This window comes from Lampetra planeri, chromosome 28 (genome assembly GCF_965212315.1).
Source record: "Lampetra planeri chromosome 28, kcLamPlan1.2.h2, whole genome shotgun sequence".
NCBI classification, from domain to species: Eukaryota; Metazoa; Chordata; class Hyperoartia; order Petromyzontiformes; family Petromyzontidae; genus Lampetra; species Lampetra planeri.
Genome location: NC_136134.1, coordinates 5,025,965 through 5,050,298, shown reverse-complemented (window position 1 = coordinate 5,050,298; position 24,334 = coordinate 5,025,965). Strand labels below are relative to the sequence as shown.

The 24,334-nt window shown below is 48.5% G+C and overlaps 2 protein-coding genes across 6 annotated transcripts in view; one reads left to right on the top strand and one right to left on the bottom strand.

Annotated features, from left to right (window-relative positions):
• LOC144728343 (ephexin-1-like) overlaps positions 1 to 20,604 on the top strand; it is a 49,677-nt gene extending 29,073 nt beyond the window's left edge. For all 5 annotated transcript variants that reach the window (XM_078607711.1, XM_078607713.1, XM_078607712.1 and 2 more), the window contains exons 3-16: positions 1,317 to 1,746; positions 3,901 to 3,974; positions 4,452 to 4,666; positions 5,589 to 5,789; positions 6,953 to 7,113; positions 7,386 to 7,538; positions 9,505 to 9,634; positions 9,733 to 9,807; positions 11,171 to 11,260; positions 11,531 to 11,691; positions 12,430 to 12,588; positions 13,976 to 14,052; positions 15,408 to 15,515; positions 16,748 to 20,604. In XM_078607711.1, the coding sequence (XP_078463837.1) occupies positions 1,317 to 1,746; positions 3,901 to 3,974; positions 4,452 to 4,666; positions 5,589 to 5,789; positions 6,953 to 7,113; positions 7,386 to 7,538; positions 9,505 to 9,634; positions 9,733 to 9,807; positions 11,171 to 11,260; positions 11,531 to 11,691; positions 12,430 to 12,588; positions 13,976 to 14,052; positions 15,408 to 15,515; positions 16,748 to 16,971 (2,258 nt within the window). In that variant the 3' untranslated portion in view covers positions 16,972 to 20,604. The remainder of the gene's footprint in view (positions 1 to 1,316; positions 1,747 to 3,900; positions 3,975 to 4,451; positions 4,667 to 5,588; positions 5,790 to 6,952; positions 7,114 to 7,385; positions 7,539 to 9,504; positions 9,635 to 9,732; positions 9,808 to 11,170; positions 11,261 to 11,530; positions 11,692 to 12,429; positions 12,589 to 13,975; positions 14,053 to 15,407; positions 15,516 to 16,747) is intronic.
• Positions 20,605 to 21,028: 424 nt separating this feature from the next.
• Positions 21,029 to 24,334, bottom strand: NAA38 (N-alpha-acetyltransferase 38, NatC auxiliary subunit). Its single transcript, XM_078607714.1, has 3 exons — positions 24,242 to 24,334; positions 22,801 to 22,990; positions 21,029 to 21,880 (listed from the first exon to the last, which is right to left on the bottom strand). The coding sequence occupies exons 1-3, from the start codon at positions 24,242 to 24,244 to the stop codon at positions 21,771 to 21,773; spliced, it is 303 nt and encodes a 100-aa protein (XP_078463840.1). The 5' UTR covers positions 24,245 to 24,334; the 3' UTR covers positions 21,029 to 21,770.

The following is a 24,334-nucleotide window of genomic DNA, read 5'->3' as shown; positions in this document are numbered from 1 at the left end:
AAAGAATTGTGTTACACAGTGTAACCCTTCACCACTCGACACAGCCGATCAAATCGAGATGTCACGTGGGAAAAATATGCCAATTGATTTGCTTTATCAGCAAAGAGGAATGTTAAAGAGCGAGCAAATATTTGCCAATTTTTATCCAACAGTTCTTGCTAAATAGTACTGTTTACATCGTTTAAAGCTTAATGTTACATTGATAACCAACACGATTAGGGCACACGTCGTTAGAATATATGCAGTTTAACACGTGACCGATATTCATACTCAAGGTTTTTTGGGTTAGATGCCACTTTTTTCAAATTTTTTTGCTGTGGATTTCACACCTGATGATGATTGCTTGTGTTGCAGTCGAAAAGTCGTGAGAATTTTTATTACTTTATATTTTTATTATTTTATTATTTCCCTTCTACGTCACTTTACCGAAAGAACCAAGAATAAGTATAGATGCGTCGTAACCCTCCACCACCCGACACAGCTAGTAAGGTTTGTCACGTCAACAACGCACTCAAGTCGATTTTATCGCCTCCATCTCTTCGATTGACATCCTCTCTGTTGAGTTCCCGCCTTTGGATGGCACTCCACCATGAGCCTCAACCACAGAGGTCGCAACCAGGTACCCGAAACCCGTACCCTACCCGATACCCGGCTACCCGTACCCGGCCGGGTACGGGTACCCGTTTGCGACCCTGGTGCGGCCGGGTACGGGTACGGGTAGACCGTGAGTCACTGGTGAGTAACTGTTTGTCACTCATTTCCTAACGTCTTGTCTCTTCTCACAATTCAAGTTCCTAGAATCAACCCACCCGCGCCTGCAACATGGCTTCATCCCAGAGGTCGCAATCAGGTACCCGATACCCATACCCGGCCGGGTACGGGTAGGGTACGGGTACGGCCGGGTACGGGTACGGGTACCCGTTTGCGACCCTGGTGCGGCCGGGTACGGGTACGGGTAAGGAATCAAAACCCGTTTGCAACCTCTGGTCTCAACCGCTGGACATTATCTCCTTGAGTGACGTGTTCCACCACAAGCTGCTTTACTGCTTTAGGATAGAAAAATATGTAATCGCCTAATGCTTTTGGAAATAGTCTTTTCTATTTATCTGCGTGATCTTTCAAGGCACCGTTAATGATGAATGCCATTGTTTAGTCACAAAATAATAATCAGTTTCCAGCCATCACCGATTAGCACGGTTGCCGATGTATGGTGCAAAAGAAGTTCAACGTACATACACACACACAACAACATTTGCCATGCGCTGAACGACAATCGCTGTGCGCGTTTAAACGCGCATCTCGCCTCTTCGCGGCAGGTGACAACGCGAGCCCTGCCGGTGGTGGCAGCAGCTGCTGCGACGCTGGCAGCTCTACCGGCGGCGGTGGCAGCGGCGGCGGCGGCGACGGCGTCTCGGCCGAGTCCCTGGTCACGCCGCGCGATCGCATCTTCATGAGCCACCTCAGTGAGCGGCTCGGCTTCGGGGAGAAGCTGTGGAGCCACTCTCCCGTCCGCTGGTCGTCATCCTCCTCGGTCGACCCCGCCACGGTGACTCCCGCCGCCGATGCCGACGATGCGGATGCCGACGATTTTGACGATTCCGACGCCGACGATGCGGGCACGGGAGAGCGGGCGAACCGGCCCGAGGGCTCGCGTGGAGCGGCCAGAGCGGGCAGAGCGGGCGGGGAAGAGGAGCCCGGAGAGAAGCGCGGCTCGCCGGCCCGGGACGGGACACGGCGACTCAGTGGGTGAGCGTCGCCACGACCACCGCCAACCACGAGTTCCGCTGTTACCGCCGCCACCACTATCACCGCCGCCACCACGAGCGTTAGCACTGCCACCACTACCACCAATACCACCACTCACACCGCCATCACTCGCACCTCAGCTACCACCACTACCACCACTACTAACACACCACTACCACCACCACCACTACCACCACCATTTGCACGAGCACTGCCACCACTAGCACTTGCACCACCACCAACCACCAATACCATCACTACCACCACTACTGCTACCACCACTACCACCAACACTACTACCACCGCTAGCACTGCCACCATGCCTGTCCGCCTTTATCTTCCCAGTGCTTATGTTTAGACACTGCACCAGGTACTCGTGTAAGGCTGAGTAAACTTAGCGGAGGCTCAAGACCGGTTCAGATATATTCGCCGTCGATGTTGGCCACGAGTGGGAATCCAACTCGGGTCGCCGGGTCTGTAGAGCAGTGCGCTAACTGCTCCCAAAAGGGAGAAGAGAGCGTGCACACACACACACAAAGACAAAGATCCCCCGTATAGCCTTAACAAACTTGGGGCAACTGCTGTTAGCGAGCACCTATGTAGGCCCGAATAATACATGAGGGAGTGGGTGGCCAGCACCACGCCCGACCGCCTTTCTCTCTCCAGTGGCGATGTTTACACACCGCACCGGGTACTCACTGCAGGCCGAGTCGACCTAGGGAAGGCCCAGGCCGGTTCAGATAATCGTCGCTGGTGTTGGCCACTAGCGCAATCGAACCCGGGTCGCCAGGTTTGCAGCGCGCAAACCGCCACACTACCGCTCTGCACACACACACACACACGCACGCATTGGCACATACACACAAAGACAGGGGACCCCCCATATAGCCTGCGCAGGGTGTCGGGGTAGGTGCCGACCTAGATATCAGCCGAAAAACTTTAGCGGGGGGGGAGAGCTTGCCAACCACCACCTCACTGCCAGCTGCGAGTCGCGAAGAGACGGGTGTTGAAGTGAACAGCGGAGGGGAGAGCGCTCGCTGTCGGACACGGTGACGAGACGGTGGGGGATCGCAGGCGCGGCCATTCATTCCCGTCTCTAGCAGACAAGTGGGGCAACAGCTCTGCGCGTTATTCAGGGACTACGACGACTGTGTGGCGTTGTTGTTGCCTTGGTGTGGTCTGGGACTGTTGTTGTTGTTGCGTTTGCTGCCTTGCCCCCCCCAGCTTGATAAATTGGACTTGTCAAATAATAATTTCATTATATTATGACTTTAGTGACTTTTGCACTCCTATCGTTGTTTTTCGTGAATTGTTTGCTGTTGTGACTCGCTGACCCACCCGTACTGGACATGTGCGAAACAGAGCTTCATACTCTTTGGTTCCTTCGGTAAAGTCACGTAGTTAGAAATAAAATCGAACAAATCACGACGTTTCGATCGCAACACAAGCGGTCGTCATCAGGCTCCATAGCTCATCGGATTCCTCCTCCGGTCTAAATAAAGATTCTGATGATTCTGTATAACGAGACGGCGCCACAAGTCACCGCTGCCGCCGCTCTCGAAGGCCCTCGCGGTTCCCCGGGGAGCATAGAGCGGTTCTTATTATTCTTCTCTTCTCTACTGCTTCTTTCTTTCTTCTTTTTTGTTTATATTTTCTTTTTTTTTATTTCTTAACTTCTCTTCTTTCTTCTTCTTTCTTCTCTCCTCTTCTTCTTTTCGTCTCTTCTTTTCTTCTCTTCTTCTTATCATTATCATTATTATTTTATTCTTCCGTATGCCTGATGTAGATGCAGAACAACGACTACAAGTTCACATTCAGGTGTTCAAGCCAGATAACCGGGTCGGGAGCAGCGGAGTCTATCGCCGTGATGATGTCTCTTTTGTATCTGTGCATCGGGCACTGCGTCGCTATACGTTGCACGGTCCGGTCTGGATGACCGCGGTCGCACACTACCGGAGAGTTTTGAATTCGACATTTGTGCATCCGGTATCCGCATCTGCCACGATTTGTGCAGTTGGATTCCGTTTATGGTGGATCGTGAGCTACGTGAAAGATCAAACCCAGAGACCTTCTGCGTTCGGGCCTTTCACGATCGGCGTTTGCGAAGGGCGCGTACTTGCGAACGGTGACGCTCACGCCGCTCCCCTTGTGCAGGTTGGGACCCCTGCTGGGCGCGGGCGGTGGCGTTGCCATCGCGATACCGAGGCTCAGGCTGACGATGAACTCCGGTGAGTGCCTCTTGCTCGACGCACACTTGGGCACCGCTCACCCCCCACCCCCCGTATAGCCTCAACAGACTTTTGGGAGTTAAATTTCGATGTAAAGCTTTCGCGACTGCAGCGATTCATCTTCTTGGTTCTTTCGGCAAAGTCGCGTAGAATGGAAATGATAAAATTATAAAGATAAAACATAATAAAATAATTATCACGACGTTTCGGCCACAACGCACGGCTGCTTGCGTTGTGACCGAAACGTCGTGAGAATTATTTTATTATGTTTTATTTTTATTATTTTATTATTTCCATTCTACGTGACTTTACCGAAAGAACCAAGAAGAAGACTTTTGGGACTCACACACTCACGCACGCATTCTCACTCACACACGCGCTCACACAACGCACACATCATGTCCGCAACTAGCGGGCACGATGTCCGTTACTGCGATGTCCCGAGTGTCCTTTTGTGAGTTTCTCATTATCCCGCAGAGTGTCTGTATCAGGAATACCGCACCGAGACCATCGTGCAGACGCTGCTACGGCAGCGGTGCCACGACGGGGAGGGAGGCACCGAGTTGCATGGCCACTTTCAGCAGCTGGTGGCGTCCATAACGCTGGACAACAACAACGGCAGCAGCGGTAGGAGCGGCAGAAGCTCGCCACCAGTAGGACAGCCGTGTCTGGGATTACAGGACTCCACAACGGTAACATTTGCAGCCAGAAACGCCCGTGGTTAATTACGCGAAGTAACAATCATAATCATGGTAATCTTATTTGTTAGCTTCATGTAGATGTGTTCAGCCAATTGGTGAGTGTTTCCCATGGACTAGAAGCACACGCGTATGTGTAATCGTCAGGACACAATGCTAAGCAAGGAAGGACCCCTCCACTAGAGGGGAGCCCCAGAGAAACGCTCTGAGAGTCTAACTATGGGAGCTTTGTGCCATTATCCAAAATGATGCAAAAATAAGAATAGGCTTTATCCCTCTCTGGCAATGAAACAGGAGTTGTGTAAAGATGTTCAAACACCAAATAGATGCCATTTGCAAGGCATCAAGTCTGCATTAACCACACGCGGTACTTGTGGCAAAACATGCAAAACAAACATGCTCTGATAATATTTGCATCGTCTTTGAAACTGATTGGCCTACACCAGAGACAGCCCTTGTTGAGAGACTATTTGACCTACTCTTCCACGCCGACCAGACGCGTTGGAAGAGGTGAGAGTTGCCCACACTTTTCCCCACCACGTATGCGACCTACCCATCGACTGACCGTGGTGAACCCATTCGTGCTGCTCGGTGAACAGAGGCGGAAGGGCGCATTCAAGAAACTTGCAGCAGCGTCTCAACTGCTGCGACCTCTGGAGTTCAGTGTGATAACCGTTACAACCACAGCAGCATCCTCAATGCTAAATGATATATGGGCAATCCCACAGGAACCGAATCGCAAGAACTCGCTGCATTCTCTGCCCGACTTAAACATCACTACTCGTCAGGGTCGTGCCGAGTTTATTTTAGAGGGTGGTGCCACATCGCGGGAGTAATAAAACGCTCGGATTCTGTTTGCCGCGACGCCGACCGCGCGCCGCGCGTGACGGTTCTTCATCTCCTCCCGTCGGTCAAGGGCCCCCTCGAGCTCCCTCCGCAGCAATCGAACGGCGCGGTGCCGGCGATCTGCGCGGCGCCCGTCCACCCCGGGCCGTCCCTGGACACCCCCAGGCCGCCGGAGAAGGGTCCCGTGTTCGAGTTTTGGCACACGCTGCCCGAGGTGCAGAGCAGCCACCTCCTCTCCACGATGACCCAAGAGCAGATCAAACTGCAGGAGGTACTTTGCACCGCCCCCTCCCCCCCCGCCACCACGTGTTGTGCGATAGCTTCCCGATCGCTTAGAGCCGGGGCCATCCAATTATTTCGCGAAACGATGAGTCGGTCATTTCTTGTCTCAAACGAGCTTTGAGGCGGTTGGATTGTTCATCTCCCGTTTACAGGCCTGGACCGGTGGTGGTGGAAATTCCGCATTAATGTGGCGGGGGAAAGTATATCCATAGCACCTGCGTTGTGCTTCTTCTTTCGTATTGGCTGATGTAGATTGCAGAGCAACAATTGCACATTGAGGTGGTCAAGCCAGATAACCGCGTCAGGAGCAGCGGAGTGGATCATTGCTGTGATGCCTCTTTCGTATTTGTGGATCGGGGCGTTGTTGACTGTCGCACAAAGTGGTTCTCATTTTGTGAACCTCGGGAGGGGATGGCAGGGGCTGCGTCAAACCCCTCCCCCCTACCCCAACCCGGACCGGGTGTTGAACTCACAACCGTCCGATCGCGAGCCACAGCCCCATCGCTGAGCCGCACAATCGATTACTCTGCCGATTGGCAGTTTCATGACTCGCCTCGTCGTCTAAAACAGAAAATAGTTCGGAAGACATTTCTCACCTTTTTCCCCCACGATCAATGTAGCCGGTATTCAAGAGGGCGAGTCCCGAACAGCAAATCTCTCTTGTAGCTCCGTTTTCTTGCACAGGTCTCTTGTAGCCCCACCCACCACCCCCACGTTCCATTCCCTGGTCACCACATTCAGATAAGCCCCTCCCCCCTTAACTTGTATTTAAGGGCTGGTCTTTTGGAATTTTCTTCACTTGATGCAGTAATTTTAGCTGTGACGGTCCCCACCTGATGACGGAGACTTGTGTTGCCTCCGAAACGTCGTGATTTATTATTTTATTTTATTTCCATTATTACTTTTATTAACTTTTAATTTTATTTTTTACCTACGTGACTTTACCGAAAAAACCTAAGAGTATGAATCCTTGCAGTCACGAAAGCTTCAAATCTAGAAGCAAATCTAAACTCGAGTTCCGTGCATAGTGGCGGACGGACGGACGGAGGGCGGTAGCGCATGGCCTTAGTTGACGTAGGGCGTGCTTTTGTAAATATACGCGCGACTACGGTGAACGTGTTGGGTGTTTGCACCGCTCCCGCTTGCGCCCAGGCCATGTTCGAGTTGATCACGTCAGAAGCGTCGTACTTGCGGAGTCTGCGCGTCGCCACGGAGGTGTTCATCGACAACCCTGACGTGAACGAGGTGCTCCCCTCCTCGCAGAGACACTTCGTCTTCTCCAACCTCCAGGAAGTGAAGGTGGTGAGCGAGAGGTGAGGGCACCGGCTCAAGCCGCCACTTCTTCTCATTCTCCCCTTCCCCCCTCCTCTCCTCCTCCTAATTATAAAGAGATGATGGTTAATGATGGAGGATCGTGATGGTGGTGGTGAAAGCGAAGATGGCATTGATGATGATGAAGATAATGTGGATGATGATAATGATGGTTATGATGATGACTGATAATGATGACGTTGATAATGTCGATGGCTTGATGACGACGATGATGATATTGTTTTCGTCATCGTTGTCACCGATGATGTCGAAGAATGCTCGCGGAGCTTGAGGAGCGCCTGGGTCAGAGCGTGGAGATCTCGGACGTGTGCGACATCGTGTACAATCACGCGGCCAAAAACTTCCGCTGCTACGTGAAGTACATCACCAACCAGCCCTACCAGGAGCGGGCGCTACGCACGCTCTCGTGAGTCCTCCGCTCCCCACACACGCAACTCACGCGCACACACGCTGGCACTCACACACGCACTCGCATGCATGCTCGCACTCGCACACGCACTCGCACAGAGACAAATATCCCCCCTGTAGCCTTAACAGACTTGGGGCAAGTGGTGTGAGTAAGTAGAGCCTATGAAGGCCAGCACGGCACAGGAGGGGATGGGTGGACGGCACCACGCGGGGCGATGTTTACACACCGCACCGAACTCGGGTCGCCAGGTTCGTGGCGCAGCGCGCTAACTGCTACACAACCGCGCACACACGCACACACGCACACACGCGCGCACTCGCACACGCACACACACACATGCACACACACACGCGCACTCGCACCTTCCTCGTTGTGCTCCCGCATGCACGCACACACACACGCGCACGCACGCGTACGCACGCGCACGCACGCGCACGCACACACATACGCGCACGCACGCACACACACATACGCGCACGCACACGCACGCACACACACATACGCGCACGCACACGCACGCACGCACACGCACGCACGCACACGCACGCACACATACCCGCTCGCTTGCACCTCCCTTGCTGCGCTCGTACCTCCATCGCTATGGCTGCCTTCCTGCCGCAGTGATGTGACCCAGCGTGACTTGTTCACCACTTGACTTGTCGCCGAGGTTCACAGATAGAATCCGGAAGGCTGCCCTGGTTGTTGCCGCGGTTGTGCGTGGTAACCGTGAAAATACTACTTGCACGTCTCCTGCATCACTCCCAGTCAATGTGTTAAGAACCCCGTGACGTTGTTTCAAAAGAGTAGGCCGTTGTGTGCCGGCAACATACAGTCCAAAATTTTGGCACGTTAAAATATATATATATAGTAGCATCATCCTCTAGTGTCAAAGGTACTGCAGACTGCGTTTGTGCATTACGAGCGTGTCGTGAGTACTAGATGTACAGTGGTACCTCGGTATACGTCGTTAATTCGTTCCAGAAGGTAGGACTTATACCGAAAATGACGTATACCAAACGAATTTTTCCCATAAATAAAGGGAAAGGAAATAATCCGTTCCAGAGTATAAGAAATTATGTTTTATATGGCATATTATACATTGATGGGGTTGTATAAAATAATTTAGATACTACTTATCACTAAAATGCATACATAAAAAATTTCATACATTAATTTAAAAAAATGCATAAATAAAAAAAATTAAAATGCATACATTAATTAAATAAAATGCATAAATAAATTTAAATACATAAATACATATATTTGCATTTTAACATCACTTTACCTTGCTGAGAGGAGTTGATAGCCTATGAGGATGGTGGTGAGGAAGGGGAGGAATCGTGAACGGGGTCTACGTGGGTACGCGGTGACTCATCCCGACCCATACAAGTTCTAGCAAGCGCGTCGTATCCCAAGCAAGACGTCGTATCCCAAGACGTTTTTTTCTCGTCCAAACACGACGTATACCAAATTCGACGTATTTCAAGCGGTCGTATACCGAGTTATGACTGTATTCATTTTTACCGCCCCCTCGTGGGCTGTGCCTGCGTCGCTATAACAGTCTGTGATGCTAAATGACAGAACAGATGTGTAGACATTGTCTCCTTCATAGGTCTGTCTCTCCACGTAAAGGTTAAACGTTTTCTTGACACAAGCCATCGTCGGCCTCGCAGCATTCTGTGAATGCATTATTTCAGCGGCACCGATTAAGTACAAGAAAACTCTGGACCAGCTTTGATGCACACCGTCTCATCAACAGTCGGGCGCATATCTCTCTGAGATGTGCATGTTAGTTCGACGCAACATGCAAACTAAACTCTACAGGCGTCAGGGTCGGGATTGAACCCACGACCTCCTATGTACCAGGTGAGGTAGTTAACACCTTGCACGACCCGTCACATGCCTACCGCCTTCTTAATGTGCGGGGGGGGGGGATCTTTATATATTTTGTCTGCGGGTGCAGAAATGAAACGCCACAGTTCAGTCAGATTCTCAACAGGCTGATCAGTGAACCCCGCTGCAAGAACCTCCCGCTGTCGTCCTTCCTCCTGCTGCCCTTCCAGCGCATCACGCGCCTCAAGCTGCTGGTGGAGGTGAGAGAGGCGCTGCCACGTGAGGGCCGTTTGACAAACGAGTCCCATGGCCTGGCACGTATATATTTACATCTTGTTCTGCTCTTGTATTTTTTCAGAATATCCTCAAGAGGACGGAGAAAGGCACGCAAAGATACCAGAACGCGCAGAGGGCTAGCAAGCAATTGGAAATGGTAAAAAGTTAAGATCGCAATCTTTCCTGAATGACAAACATCTTGTTTGCACGCTTAACGTGTGGGTCGTAAAATCATCGCTCCAGTGCGAGTTACTTGTGCTTCATATCGGCTTTTGTGAAGGAAAACTATGTCATAAAAATAAGAATATTTGGCTGCTCTAAATTTACACATCATAAGCCACTTTGCTGAACTATCATTTGTGGCCAGGTTGCTTCTGAAAAAGATCTATACAGCTCAGTGGGCCTTACCTGTTAAAAAAAATAGAATAGGCAATATTTTGGGGAGTGTGTGATGCCGTTCAAGGAATTGTTATGAACGAACGTGGTGAGTTTTTTTGGTTAATTTGTGCTTGTGCACCACTGTCAGTGCAGCAGCATCAAATAATTTGCCAATGCAGCGTCCGTGAAGGATGTGAAATTGAATTTAGATTTTAGGTTGAATATTATGTCATTTCGACCTGGATTTTGCACTCACAACCAACCGAAACTTACAATCACTAGTGTCACATCAACGTGATCAAAATTCGTGTCGTAAAGAAGTTACCACCAAGTCATCACTACACCATTTATTCAGGACAAAGTCTCTAAATTCTTTTTTTCAGCAGCGTCCTTTATTGGGATGTTTTTTCCCAATTTCATTTGTGATGAGTCTTTGGCTTGTGGGAGGAAATGAGGAAACCCAGAGAAATCCCACACTCACAGGAGGTAATAACACTCACAGGAGGTAATAACACTCACAGCATCCGTGCAGAGGGGGTTCAGAATACTTTTTCTCTACTGCCACTTCCTGTCCAACCTCGTAACCCAGTGATAAATCGTGCACCTCGACAGCTGAGCCCACCAGCGGTTTTCACATGCATCAGGCACGACAGTGAGCAAGTTAACCTTTTCCCTTTCCGAGATTTATGCAAGTTGCAGGGTGGGGCCCGTTCACCGTTGAATCTTAGAACATGCAAGTGGTTAGCGTAAATTTTATTTAGAGGCATATTGCCGCTGTTTTTGAAGACATTGTACTCACCGCAGAGAACCGTAGCGACACGACCGCAACTCTACGACAGCCGGCGCCAAACTGTGCCACATGCCCTCCCGCACGGCCTTGTGAGAGCCTCGGCACCGATCAAGTTATTTTATTTTAGTTTTTCTTCCGATTTAGTTCCGATGATGCACACGTACGTACGTCATTGGAACACGTACGCCATCGGAACGGAATTGTAAGAACGGCTGATGACGTACACGCGCACGCCATCGGAATGGGAAAGAGGTTAATGGTGCCGGATTAGCGCCGTTGCCGCGTTGGACGGCAGCGGAGGAGTCTTGCGCCAACGCTGCCCCACCCGTCCACCCGTCCCCCCGTGCCGCAGTGCATCATGGAGTGCAACGACGGTATTCTCAAGATGAGCCGGACGGAGGAGCTCATTCACATCGAGAAAACGCTCGAGTTCAAGGACAAGGTACGCGCCACATTTCCCTCCCCCCCCCCCCCCCCTTCCCTTTTGGACACGCGTCACATCGCGTGGCGCCGCCACGACGACGGGAATTGCGTTGCCACGTTGCCACGTTGCCCCACGGCCGCCGCGAAGTGAGCCGCTCCGTTTCGCGAGCCGTAAGTGACGGTGGCCAGCAGGGGCAGCGCTTGCCTACTATCTAGCAGCAGTCTGCAAGAGGCGATATGGCAGAACGTCGTCCGTGTGTGCCTTCTGGCTTTTTTCGCGCGCGTGCAGTCGGTGCCGATCATATCGCACTCGCGGTGGCTCTACAAGCAGGGAGAGCTGATGGAGATGCACCAGGCGCAGAGCATGACTCTCCGCAGCAGCAAAGTCAGCTTCAAGCCACTCTACCTGTTCCTCTTCACCGACCTCCTGCTCTTCGCTCGCAAGAAGGAGTGAGCTCGCAATTGTCGCACTTCCTGCACGTTTCATTTCGATTTCTTGCCCCCATGAATCGCTTGCAGGTGTCCACCCGGGTTTTTGAAGCCTCGTCGCCGAACGAGTGGCAAAGGAAAAGCGCGTCGCGGGGAGAACGCAGCGGCATTACAGCGACGTAGCGTGGTGGGCACGGAGCCCTCGTGCGTTGAATTAAATTGGGCCCGATGTAAAAGCAGCGAGAAAGGCCCCCGCCCGGTTACGAGTTTACAGGTTTCCTCGCCTTTTGGCGGGAGGTGCGTTGAAAAAAAAATGGGCACACAAAGCGAAGCCGCACGAGACGGCTGCCTGCTGAGTAGCGCACAGAAGATACATACAGTACACTCACAATGTTGCCCCATGACCGACCGCATAGCCGCATGTAGAGTAACTTCTAACCACTTATCGCGAATATTGGGTAGAAATAGGTTTAGTCACGTATACGGCACGAAATCCCACAAACCGAACCCACGTCGAGCGAAGGAAACCTGTTCATAGCAATTTGGGACACCGCAGAGGCGAGATGTGAGCTCCTTTGGCTGGTACGCAGGAGGTCGTGGGTTCAATCCTTCCCCCCCCCCCGTCCCCCCTGCCCCCCCCCCCCCCCCACATTCCCACAGCCACCTGCGTGCCAGCACCGCCGCCCCACCAAATGTCTTAAGCCTCCAGCCCCCGCCGGTTTTCATGCCGTGTGCCCTCCCTGGCTGTGTTTGCTGCAGTGCCGGGACACGCTTCCTGGTGTTTGAGCACGCGGAGCTGACGGCCGTGTCGGTGAACGAGCAGCAGCCCATCCAGAACCACAGGCATCTTGTCCACCTCAAGGTTAACTTGGACAATCGCAAGAGGCGCAAGGCGTTCATCCTCAAGGCGCAATCGGAGTGGGTCGCACGCTCACGCAACTCCGCCATTCCTCCCTCTTCCTTATTCCAAGTCCTCTGATCAATCTCTCTTACCAAGTCCTTACAATAATGCTCGATTCAAGAAACGTGTTCACTCTTTGTCTATTAAGCCTTCAGTGGTGTCGTTTGTTGCTGGCCGCTTGGCGTTTTGGACCTGGGGGGCCCTGTGCTCGGCCACTTTGATTTGAAAAAGAGAAGCTCAAAGTCCCGTTATTGCATGGGTTTGGCCGCTTCGATTTTCTGCCCCCATGTGCTTTTTGTATTTATGTATGTACGTTAAACTTCTTTTGCACAATACGTAGCCAACTGCTAATCAGTTCTAGACAAATTCGTTTTCAATCTATAAAAATGCATAGCTCCAGCGGCTTCCTAATATCAGAAGGAAGAGCCTTCCAGACGGCCGCAGAAGCGGATCTGAAAACGTGCCATGCGGTGACCAACTTTATTCGATGGCCAGCCAGAAGTTGCTGCTGCTGCAAGGATGACCGGAGTTCGCCTGATGATGGTTTATGCTCCTTCTGTTCTGTGCCTCTTCTCTCGTCACCTCCACTGTCCTCACATCTCGTTCCACCGCATCCCTGCCACCTTGCGCTTGGGTCTCCTTCAAATAATTCTGCCCTGCACCGGCAAAAGCAGTCACATCAAATCTTTCTGATATAATGGCACTAATAAGTGTCAAAATAATTACACGTATTAGGATCATATTGACACTAGTACACGGTATCAATAATGACACTAGTACTCAGATTGTAAATGGTGTGGCTTGGCTCTCCAACACACCGGTGTGCTGTACTAGTGACAAATTTCCACGTATTGTTTACGTGACAACCATTACTGGTTGGCTGTGTTGGGTGGTGGCGGGTTTAATGACACATTTCTATATCTACGCGATCTAACCCAAAAAACCTGTTATAGATAATGACACTTATGCTGGACTCCAAGTGGCCTTCGAAAATCAATAAAAAATGTGACCACTCCTCTGTGAGTGATACTTTTGGCAGAGCACTCACTTCAAAAGTTGTAATCTTTGGGCTGACTCAGCCCAACATCTTCCCTCTGGGGTGCTCATGAAACGATTACCACTTTCATGAATAGATGGGTCCCCCCTGGCCTAGGAATGTGGAATTTCTACCACTGATTCAGGGACGTCGGTGGAAATTATTTCCACCCAATTGTTGGTTTCAGCAGGAGGGAGAGCTTTTACCTTAACTTCACCCAAACTTAGTGTCCATGACTCGTTGCCTCCCTCTGTTCATTCCGTGATGTTGCGGAGGATGGCTCGTAATTGACAAAAAACAAATCTCGTATCCTCTCTTGCTTTGAGTTTTTCTCAAGCAATGTTTGTCTCCTTTTTCTCGTTGTGCAGGAATGAGCAGAAGCGATGGATCACTGCCATCAATCCGAAGCGGAACAAAACACCGTCGGAGGCGTATGGCTTCTATGGTCAGTCGAGAAAGAGAGCTTGTGGTCTGGGGAAGTTCCGGTCTCGATTACAGAGATAATATATATTTTTATAGGGGAGGGGGGGACATTAGGCCAAGGGTATAGCCACCATAGGGTGTCATGCATGTCCAGACACAAACAACTTAAAAAAATATATATATGGCTAAGAGACACTCACGGCATTTTTGATGGAATATATCAACTCGAATATCCAACTTGCTGAGGGGGGGGGAAAAAAGGCTATATGAGTGGTTACTTGAAAATGTTGGATATGTGAGCACCTGGAGAAAATGAAAGTTGCGCTATTATGTATGCAGAGTTTGCTTAACACAAATTAAGCGCAAACTGCTTTAAACATCGTAATATGCTCTACTGTACTCTAGAAGTTGGCGAATGTACGCGAGATCGAGGAAACATGACTGTGTTACAAGGTCTGACGTGTAAATGTCTATAGAACATGACACTTTCAAGTGCCGTTTGTTGCTGGTCGCTGGGCATTTTGGACCTTTGGGGCGCGGTGCTCGGCCACTGATTTGAAAAGAAAAAAAATCTCAGTCCCGTTGTTGCATTCGTTTGGCCCCTTGGGATTTTCCATCCCAATATGCTTCTTGTATTTATTAATGTACGTTGAACTTCGCTTGCACCATACGTAGCCATCTGTGCTAATCGACATTGTACTTTATTTTTCAATTCATCTAATTTATTTTTACTGCTATTCGAAGACAAAGATCCCCTGTGTAGCCTTTGCAGGCTGCTGGGGCAGTGTTGTTAGCGAGCACCTATGAACGCCGGCAAGGCACACGAGGGAGTGGGTGGCCAGCACCATGCCCGGCCGCCTTTGTCTCCCTAGTTGCATTGTTTACACACCGCACCAGGTACTCATATGAGGCTGAGTCGACCTAGGGGAGCCCAGGACTGGTTCAGATAATCGTCACCTGGTGTTAGTCATGAGCAGAAATCGAACTGTTTGCCGGGTTTGTAGCGCAGCGTGCTCACCGCTACACTAACACTCCACAATGTGGCGAGATATTAACTCCCTTGCCTGGTATGCAGGAGGTCGTGGGTTCGATCCCGACCTTGACGCCTGTATATTTGGAATTTGCGTGTCTCTCTCTCTCTGTGATCGCGTGGATTTTTCTCCGGGTCCTCCAGTGTTTCCCTCCACATCTAGAATCGCCATGCGTTTGGAGTATTTGACTGCTATAAATATCCACAGGATGACAAGCCGCTTCGTTGAGCAATTATTTGTGGCCAGGTCGCTTCTGGGAAAAAAAATTGCTATGTAACTCGGTATGCCTTACCTGCTGAAAGTGTTTCAGTTTGACCCACACACACACACAACACCGTATGCACAGCGGACTGCGAGCAGGTCTGCTGCATCAAGCCTTACAAAGCTCAGGAGGCCGACGAGATGACACTGGATTTTGCCGACTCCTTCTTCATCCTGCGCAAGACCACGGATGGTGAGCGACCTGGGGGGAGGGGGGCGGAGACCCTCCCTGCATGCTTTGGAAGTGAGCAGCAGTTGCCCTGTGTAGAGGCTGCTTCGGCTGTACGTCAGAGGTCGCAAACGGGTTTTGATTCCTTACCCGTACCCGGCCGCTCCAGGGTCGCAAACGGGTATCCGTACCCGTACCTGGCCGTACCCGTACCCTATCCGTACCCAGCCGGGTACGGGTAGGGTACGGGTATCGGGTACCTGATTGCGACCTCTGGGATGAAGCCATGTTGCAGGCACAGGTGGGTTTATTCTAGGAACTTGAATTGTGAGAAGAGACGAGACGTTGGAAAATGAGTGACAAACAGTTACTCACCAGTGACTCACGGCCTACCTGTACCCGTACCCGGCCGCACCAGGGTCGCAAACGCGGGTACCCGTACCCGGCCGGGTACGGGTAGCCGGGTATCGGGTAGGGTACGGGTATCGGGTACCCGGTTGCGACCTCTGCTGTACGTGCACACATGTGTGTGCTAATCGGAGGTGCACACAACAAGCGCAGCGCTTGTGTCAATCTGCTGCTGGCTGAGGGCCTTCCTATACGGTGCGGATCATGGGGGTTGTTTGACCACGCTTTGCCATGGTGGTACGTGCCAGTTAGTGAAGGCAGGGAGCATAACCATGGGAGCATAGAAGTACAGGGCAACATTGTGTTGCTGCACTGCCTACTGCAGCTCACCGCAGAGCCCCCCACAGTGGCCTATTACAACCTGCTGTACATGAACTTGATTTGGAGCTTTCGTGATTGCAGGAATTACTCTTTGGTTCTTTCAGTAAAGTCACGTAGAAAGAGAAAATAATAAATTAAATAATAGCTCAAATAATAGTGCTATTATTTAATTCATTAAATAATTAAATAATGGTTATAATAATATAGCGCTATTATTTAATTTATTATTTTTTCTTTCTACGTGACCTTACCGAAATAACCAAAGAGCTGCTGTAAGGCCACACAGTGTCATTAACAAATGTGTTGAGGCTTGTGTGTATGTTGAACTGCTTTCACACCGTACGTAGCCAACCATGCTAACCGTGTCAAAAGCCTCTACACCCAACCTCAACATCCACATCGGGCAGAATTCTGCGTGACCTTGGTCGTGGGCTTTCTAAAGACGCAGTAAAAACCCGAACCGTGCGCTCGTGACGGGCGACAGCTCGCCGCTCCTAACTGCGTGCGTGCGTGTGTGCGCCTGGCAGGCTGGTACGAGGGCGAGCGCATGTCCGATCGCCAGCGCGGCTGGTTCCCGAGCCGGGTGGTGGAGCCCGTGGCAAGCGGCAGCGTGCGAGAGGAGAACGTGCGCGAGCGAGAGTGTCTCCTGACCTCCGTGGAGGGCGGGGGGGGCGACGGCGGTGACGGCGGTGACGGCGGCGACGACGGCGATGACGGCGACTGCAGCTACGGCGTCCCCACAATAGTGTGAGAAACTTGTGGGGGAGTCTTCCGCAAACGAAGGGGATGAATGTGTCCCCCAGTTGGGGCGACTGCCCGAGGACGAAGGGGGGTCCGAGTGAATTTGATGGTGTGCGCGAGACTCCCCATCGCACCGGGGCTGGGGCGGTGGTCAGTGGGTGGCAGTACAACAAGAAGGTTGCTGACCTGTTTGTGTGGATGTCGAGTGTCAGACTGGGCATTCCAGTTTCCTTCCACGTAGGAAAATACTGTATTTAAGAAGGGATCGGTCAAACTTCACTCGGCTATTGCAACTCCCTCTTCTACACCTTCCTCAAATGCCTGTCTAAACTCCGGATGATATGATAAGTCAGTGCCTAACTTCGCACCCATAAATGAGAAGTCACCCGAATGCACTTAGCCACCCACTGTGTGCCAATCCTTAATCAACTTCAACATTGCATTCACCATATTCAAGATGCTCAATGGACTTGCCCTCACCAACCCCTCTCCATCCTATAATCCCTCTACTCCCATGCATGCAATCTCCACTCAAGCGCCAAAGGCTTTCTCCGTAGTCCGGGAAGCACCTTCCCCCAGTCATCATTGCTGCCGACTCCCCACTCCTGTTCAAGTCGAGGCTCAAAACCTTCCTTTTTTTCCTCTGCCATATGGCGACTGCCAGTCTCGATTGTAAAATTATATCCATTGCGTTGTCCGTCAGCTGGGAGTTCTGGGAGAAATCGGGTCAACTCTGGTGCAAGTCGAATCGGGGTGGCTGTTTGTGGAAACGAGGTGTGGTGAAGTGTTGTACCCCCTGCACACACGTGTTCCAGTGTTTAACTTACAAATAATAAGCGATAAACACCTTGCATACTTGTTTACATGTATACATGCCAAAACACAAAAAATATCAGCAGCAAAGTGGAAATTAAAATTCACCAAGTTTACACTGTGTTTTACAATAATCTGCATGAATCTGGGATGTACGGTGTTGGTATGATTGACTTACAGCACTAGCTGGACTTGGTGGGTTCATTTGATATGATGAAAGTGCCTCTGGGTGCCACTTAATGAGATGGTTAATTTGGAACACGGAGCCCAGCAACAATGTGGTCCTTGGTTCAATGACCAGTTGCATACAATTCCTTAAGCGACTGTCACTTGGCTCACAGTGCTTTCCATTGCAAGCTAATTGATATCACTTAAGTCATTTCATTCAACCGATCGCAGAACTTTTGTGGTCGCCTGATGTCAAACGTCCTCCTGTATTGTGAGCGAGACCTTAAGTCGAGTCAACTGATTACCTGATGCGAATTATTGCATTCTAAATGCGTTTTAAGTGTGCCAGTTGTTGCATAGTGAGCCGTGATTATCGAAGGCTGAAAGAGCACTGTTTGATGGCGTGTTGTGACGTTTGGTCGTCGTTGTGAAGTCTTTTTTTTTAGAAGCCACGTTCTCTTGCGACACCGCGATCTTTACGCAGCTCTGAACGATGCCTGCCCCCCATGTGCCTTGCCACGGGACAGCACAATTGCGATGCGACTTCTGTGATAAAGCTACGAATATATGTAATACATATGCTGTAAATAAAGTATTCAGTAGGGGTCATTGTGACACTTTAATTACGTTGATTACAATGTATAGATTTTGTTGCTTAAAGGCATTATCGGCAGTAACAATATCGGCAGTAACAATAGCTTTTGTATTTGACATTATCGCCGCTACCTATGCACCTCATGCTATTTAATTTGAAGTTGATTGTGCAGTGATGAGAAACGGATATCTCATTTCTTATCGCAATACGATAAGCCTTGGCATGTTTAACAACAATTTCTTCCCACCGCTTATTCCCACAAAAAGGTGAGGCATATATGAATGTAATTTCTTTACAAAGGTGGCTGTGTCAATGTTTATCTTATTTCAATGCAGTCCCATGTCGTCACATTAAAGCTTCGTTTTAATAATTGATAGAATTGATTAACAATATTCTATTTTTAAAAGTTTGACTTAACGGTCATCGTGTTGCATTTTAGATAACGGTCATAGAAAACTGTGTATCCTGTATTGTATTTTCCATTCTATAGCAGTTTTTTTATCATTAAGGCAGGATACCATTTTCTTGGTCATGATTTTCAGGATCTGGCTTCCATACAAAGCACTGAGCCAGTATTTGTTTTATATGTTTAAGCCCCAGGTTACTCATTATGATACAAAACAAGTCCTGCAGTATATTAAATATATTGCTCTGATCTCAGTCGCCAAATGTCACAAACACATTTCCACTCAATGCAGCTCTGCCCAGCCCTGAAGATAATTGAAAATTACCAGATTTGAATACCCGCATTACAAATGGAATCATATAATCACATATAGTTTCAGAGCTCGCCCCAATGTTTTTAATGCAATAAAAAATGTTAAATATTTGGTGTTAGTTTAATTGCGTATTTTGCCATGTTTGTGCCTGTGATAGTTGGTACTCTGCCAGTCACTGGGTGTGAATGTGCAACATGTTTATAACATAAAAAATGTAGGGTTCTTTTATATAAATTACATTTTTAATATTCATAGTTCTTTCGGTAAAGTCACGTGACTTTACCGAAAGAACCAATAATATGAATCCCCTGCATTCACGAAAGCTTTAAATTAAATTTTACATTTTTAATGTTCTTAAAACTGCCATTGCAAATAAACAATTGAGTAACCGAATCGGTCCTGACCTGCGCTTCAACTCGCAATGTCCAGCTTTCGTAAAGTATGGTCACATTATTCTCATAGCTGGCAAGACAGGGAGGCCTTCATCAACAATAGATTGACACAAGGGCCATGAATTGATGTATTATTACTAAGGGCCTGTCCCCATCTACTCCAATTTTATTTTCTAAATTGCACAATGTAATAGAATAGTCTCTTTAGCAAATGAAAAACTCTTATTTAGGAACAGTTTATAACAATGGAGGAGAGCCGATTCTGAAAGGATGTAGTGAAAGGAATGTCACAGGCCATTGGGGTAAGCATTTATCATAACCAAGGATTGATGGAAAAATGAAGGGGTGAAAAGACTTGCATACTCTATACCATTGAGGCGCTACACATTTACATGTGAATGTTCATGCGTGGTTCAAAAAGTTGAGAACCTAACATATCTACCAAGTACGTAAAAGAATAAGATCTTACTTTTCAGGTCACCCTTTTCTCACAATTAATTATTAGTATAATTCCCAAAGCTTTTTTTTATTCCCTCAATACAGATGGCTCCTTTGGACATGCAAGTGATTAAAACTTTGGATTTGACATGAAAATTTATATAATGTATATTATGGACGTTTCATTCATCTTATCGCGATCCTTGTACATTGTGAATCACTACATGTAACGCAAGTTTTAAGTTAAAGATGTACAGATGCACCAATTTTCGAGATTAAAAGTGCGATTTGAGAAAGATGTAATTTTAAGGATGTTAAATATGCACTTCAATTGTAAACGTGTACTGGAGGTATTGTAGAAAGTTACGTGTATACAGGAAATATCCAGCTTTATTATAAAGCAGTTGCTTTAACAAAATGTACGTATTAATTTCTAGCATACAATAGTTCCAAAAAAGTTACTACATGCAGTCTGTCCAAGTATTAAATGCAAAATAAAAAGTTTTCATAAAAATAAATAATGTTGTTTTCGCTAATTCATACATACGTGGTGCCAAAGTATAAAGTTAAATGCGTTCTCTATAAAGTAACATTACATTTTAAGGTTTAAGAGGTCAGTCCAATTAACCATGAGTACTGTAAATATACACTGATGCAAAGATGTTTCTTTTATTCACTTCATAACGTTCATAATCTTTGCCTTAGTTTCCATTCACGTGCCTTTCCATCAAAACGTAACCTATTATTTAGACAATCTTATATCTCTTTGAGACACTTTTTCGCATGTAAACAATACATTGATAGAAAACAATAACTTATGTACACTGACAATATTCAAAACGTGCCATTTCACTTCCTAGTGTGTACTCAAGATTTCCAAGGTTATGTATGAATTGCCATTTTTTATACCAATCTCGAGAAACTGGATACATTAAGCACATGTAATCATAAAAAAAAATACTTTTTATTGATATTGTGGACGCAATGTCTAACACATGGGCATGATACCAACACTAATGTCATCATTGTTGCCAACTCCTCTTTATAAATCACAGGGTCTTAATGCTCAAATCGGAAGGTACTGCAAAGCACGACACTTGAGGAACTATCCCCAACCTTTGGCAAACATTACACTTCAAAAATATATTCTTATAACGTGAGTGGGTGCTGATGTGCCTCAGATCACTTAACATATCACGAAGTATTCTCCATTCTGCTTTTAACGCATCATTACAGTATTTATCGGCACTTATTGGAACACATGAATAAACGAATACATGGCCACCTTAACTTGAACAGTTGCAATCTGGATTTGAAGCTTTCGTGACTGCAGGAATCCATACTCTTTGGTTCTTTCGATAAAATCACGTAGGTATAAAATAAAATAAATCACGTTTCGGGTGCAACACAAGCGTCCATCATCACCTGATGTCCATCATCACCTGATGTCCATCATCACCTGATGATGGACGCTTGTGTTGCGCCCGAAACGTGATTTATTTTATACCGACGTGACTTTACCGAAAGAACCAAAGAGTTTGAACAGTTGCATTCCAGTTAAGGAGTGGCCAAGCAGAGCATTATCGGCAATAAGCACAGAACTCTGTTTCAAATGCTAATGTTTTAAGAGGTGTAAATTATGTGAATTCAAGTCCCAAGTCTGCGGTCAAGAGATGTCGCTTCATCACATGTCAGGGGGGTGTCTGCTATTCGTCTCCACCTCGATGGAGAGAATGTGATGCCCAGGCACCATGGCGAGACCCAGAACTCGTGCTTCCCCTTGTGAAGATGGTTCTGTATGTAAACACACACAAGCATGCAAACACGTGCCATTTTCATCTCTTTTTGCCTACTACCAACAAATCACGTTCAAGGTCACAGTCAAGCTTACACGATGAAAACTAAATATTCAGGTTTCTTCTTCAATGGAACTGCATAAACGTCATAATGCAGGAAGAGTCTCAGGCACAATTTTGGCTTTCCTGGATACATATATAGTTTAATTAATTAAAACCGTCTCCCATCTACTTTCGGAACTGAACAAAAACTCAACAAACCGAAAATATCTTCTTGGTTCTTTCGGTAAAGTCACGTAGAAGGGAAGTAATAAAATAATAAAAATAAAACATAATAAAATAATTCTCACGACGTTTCGGCCACAACGCATGCAGCCGTCCTCAGGTGAAGACCAGGTCTGTCGGGGAGACAGCGTCATTCAGACGGCTGCTTGCGTTATGGCCGAAACGTGAGAATTATTTTATTATGTTTTATTTTTATTATTTTATTACTTCCCTTCTACGTGACTTTACCGAAAGAACCAAGAAGATGAATCCCTGCAGTCACGAAAGCTTTAAATCGAAATTTAAACCGAAAATACTTCCTTAAACAGGAAAAAACTGCGACATTTAAAGCAATGTCACATTTTTCATAGGTGACAATGCTTTTGAGCTATGCAACTTTTAAATCTTTATTGAATACTCAATCTGGATTTAACAAGAAGTTAAACATACGTGCATACATAAGGGACATTTCTGGAAATGTCACTCACCTCTTGTATATTTTACTCTTTCGGGCAGTGTTATTGCCAAAGTTTTTTGGCTGAGTTTGTGTTACCCCCTTGTGCACCACTACTAAGGGTAGCACAACATGCCATTGTTCGTCGGGTTCAAACTGACGAACGGTCAAATTGAACACAAATGAGCGAGTGATATTACCGGTGCCTTTGAGGTACTCCTGCGCCGAGCCGAGGATGACATTACAGTCGCGGTCAGTGCAGAGGAAGGACCCCACCAGCGTGCGCCCGTCGCTCATGCGTATTTTCATGCTGCGGTTGAGCCAGCTTTCCAGCTTCTCTTTGGCCAATTTGTACTGCTCACCGCCCTCTCCCGACTGCTGCTGTGGCTCCTGGAATGTAAAAAAATATATAAAAATCGAAAAGCAACATCAACTCGTTGACGGCGACGTCACCGCAACTCTTTGCTGTGTTCGCATTGCTCATTTATCCAAGGACTCTTCTTGGAGCGTCCTGCATTGGGGATTTAGTTGAAAGTTTTCAACGAATTGGTAAGCGTGGGAGGAAATCGGAGCACCCGGAGAAAACTTACGCGTGCGAGGGGGCAACACTCTATCCCGGGAGAGATGACAGGTGGAGGGAGGTTTGTCCACTTGCTTGTATACTCCCTTCCTACTGGTGAGCCAGGGTATGGCGCCTCCCGACAGGCAGTTTCACAGCATTTGTGTGATCCGCCAACCCTCGCCTCCAGTGATGGTTTACAAGCGGTACACCAACCATATGGGATAGGTGGATTGCTCAAGTCATGCGATGGAATCCTGTGTTATGGGTAAATAATTATCTATGATGCCTGGCAATCGGAGGTTAATGAAGACACGAACATGCACACACGTTTTGTCAATCCAATGCTGAATGAGGGCCTCCCCCCTTCGCCGGCCGGGCCCGTAGATTCTTATTTGATGATACGATACCGCATAACACATTCCTGCGGAGGGAGCTGGTAGGAACGTTGGGTTGCTCGGTCAATGGCCAGGGTCAACAGCGGCGTGGTGTATTCCGCAAATATGTCCGACTGTGAGGGCGGGCACAAGCCGGCGTGAGTAGGTTAAACGTTGAGTTTTATAAGGGCACCACGGGGTGACCAGCCCCTCCCCACCCAGCCCCTCCCTGCACGACGAACGGATACAATAATCCCATGTGGGCTGGTGTAACCAGAGGTTCCTACCAGTATAACCATCATGATTTGAAATATATACCACTCCCCTCCCTCCCCCGCAGAAAACAAGTATCTGCTAATCTACTGAAGGTACGAAAGCGTCAAGGAGAGCATCGTTTCGTTTAAGAGAACATTCGATATCTTTACATTCCGGGGGGGGGCGGGGGGCTGTCAGGCCCAAATCAGCCCGTAAGAAAATCCAGGCAACACCGTAGGCTGCGACCGCCGCTAGGCCTCGTCTCCGCGAGTGTCATTTTCACTTCGTTCGCGGCACAGACGAGGCACGGGGCGTCGTGAGCGCGCTGTGGTCGGCACGGGGCTACACGACGACAGTCTCAGAGGAGGGGGGAGGAGGAGGAGGAAGCGACGCCGCTGCATTTGCGGAGAACGCGAAAGTGGAGCGGGAGGTGGAGTGGAAGGCGCTCACCATTGAAGCTCGCGGCTGCTGCCACTGCCGCACGTGGCAGTGGATGGGACACAAGACGACTCACTCACGACAAATTTCGATTTAAAGCTTTCG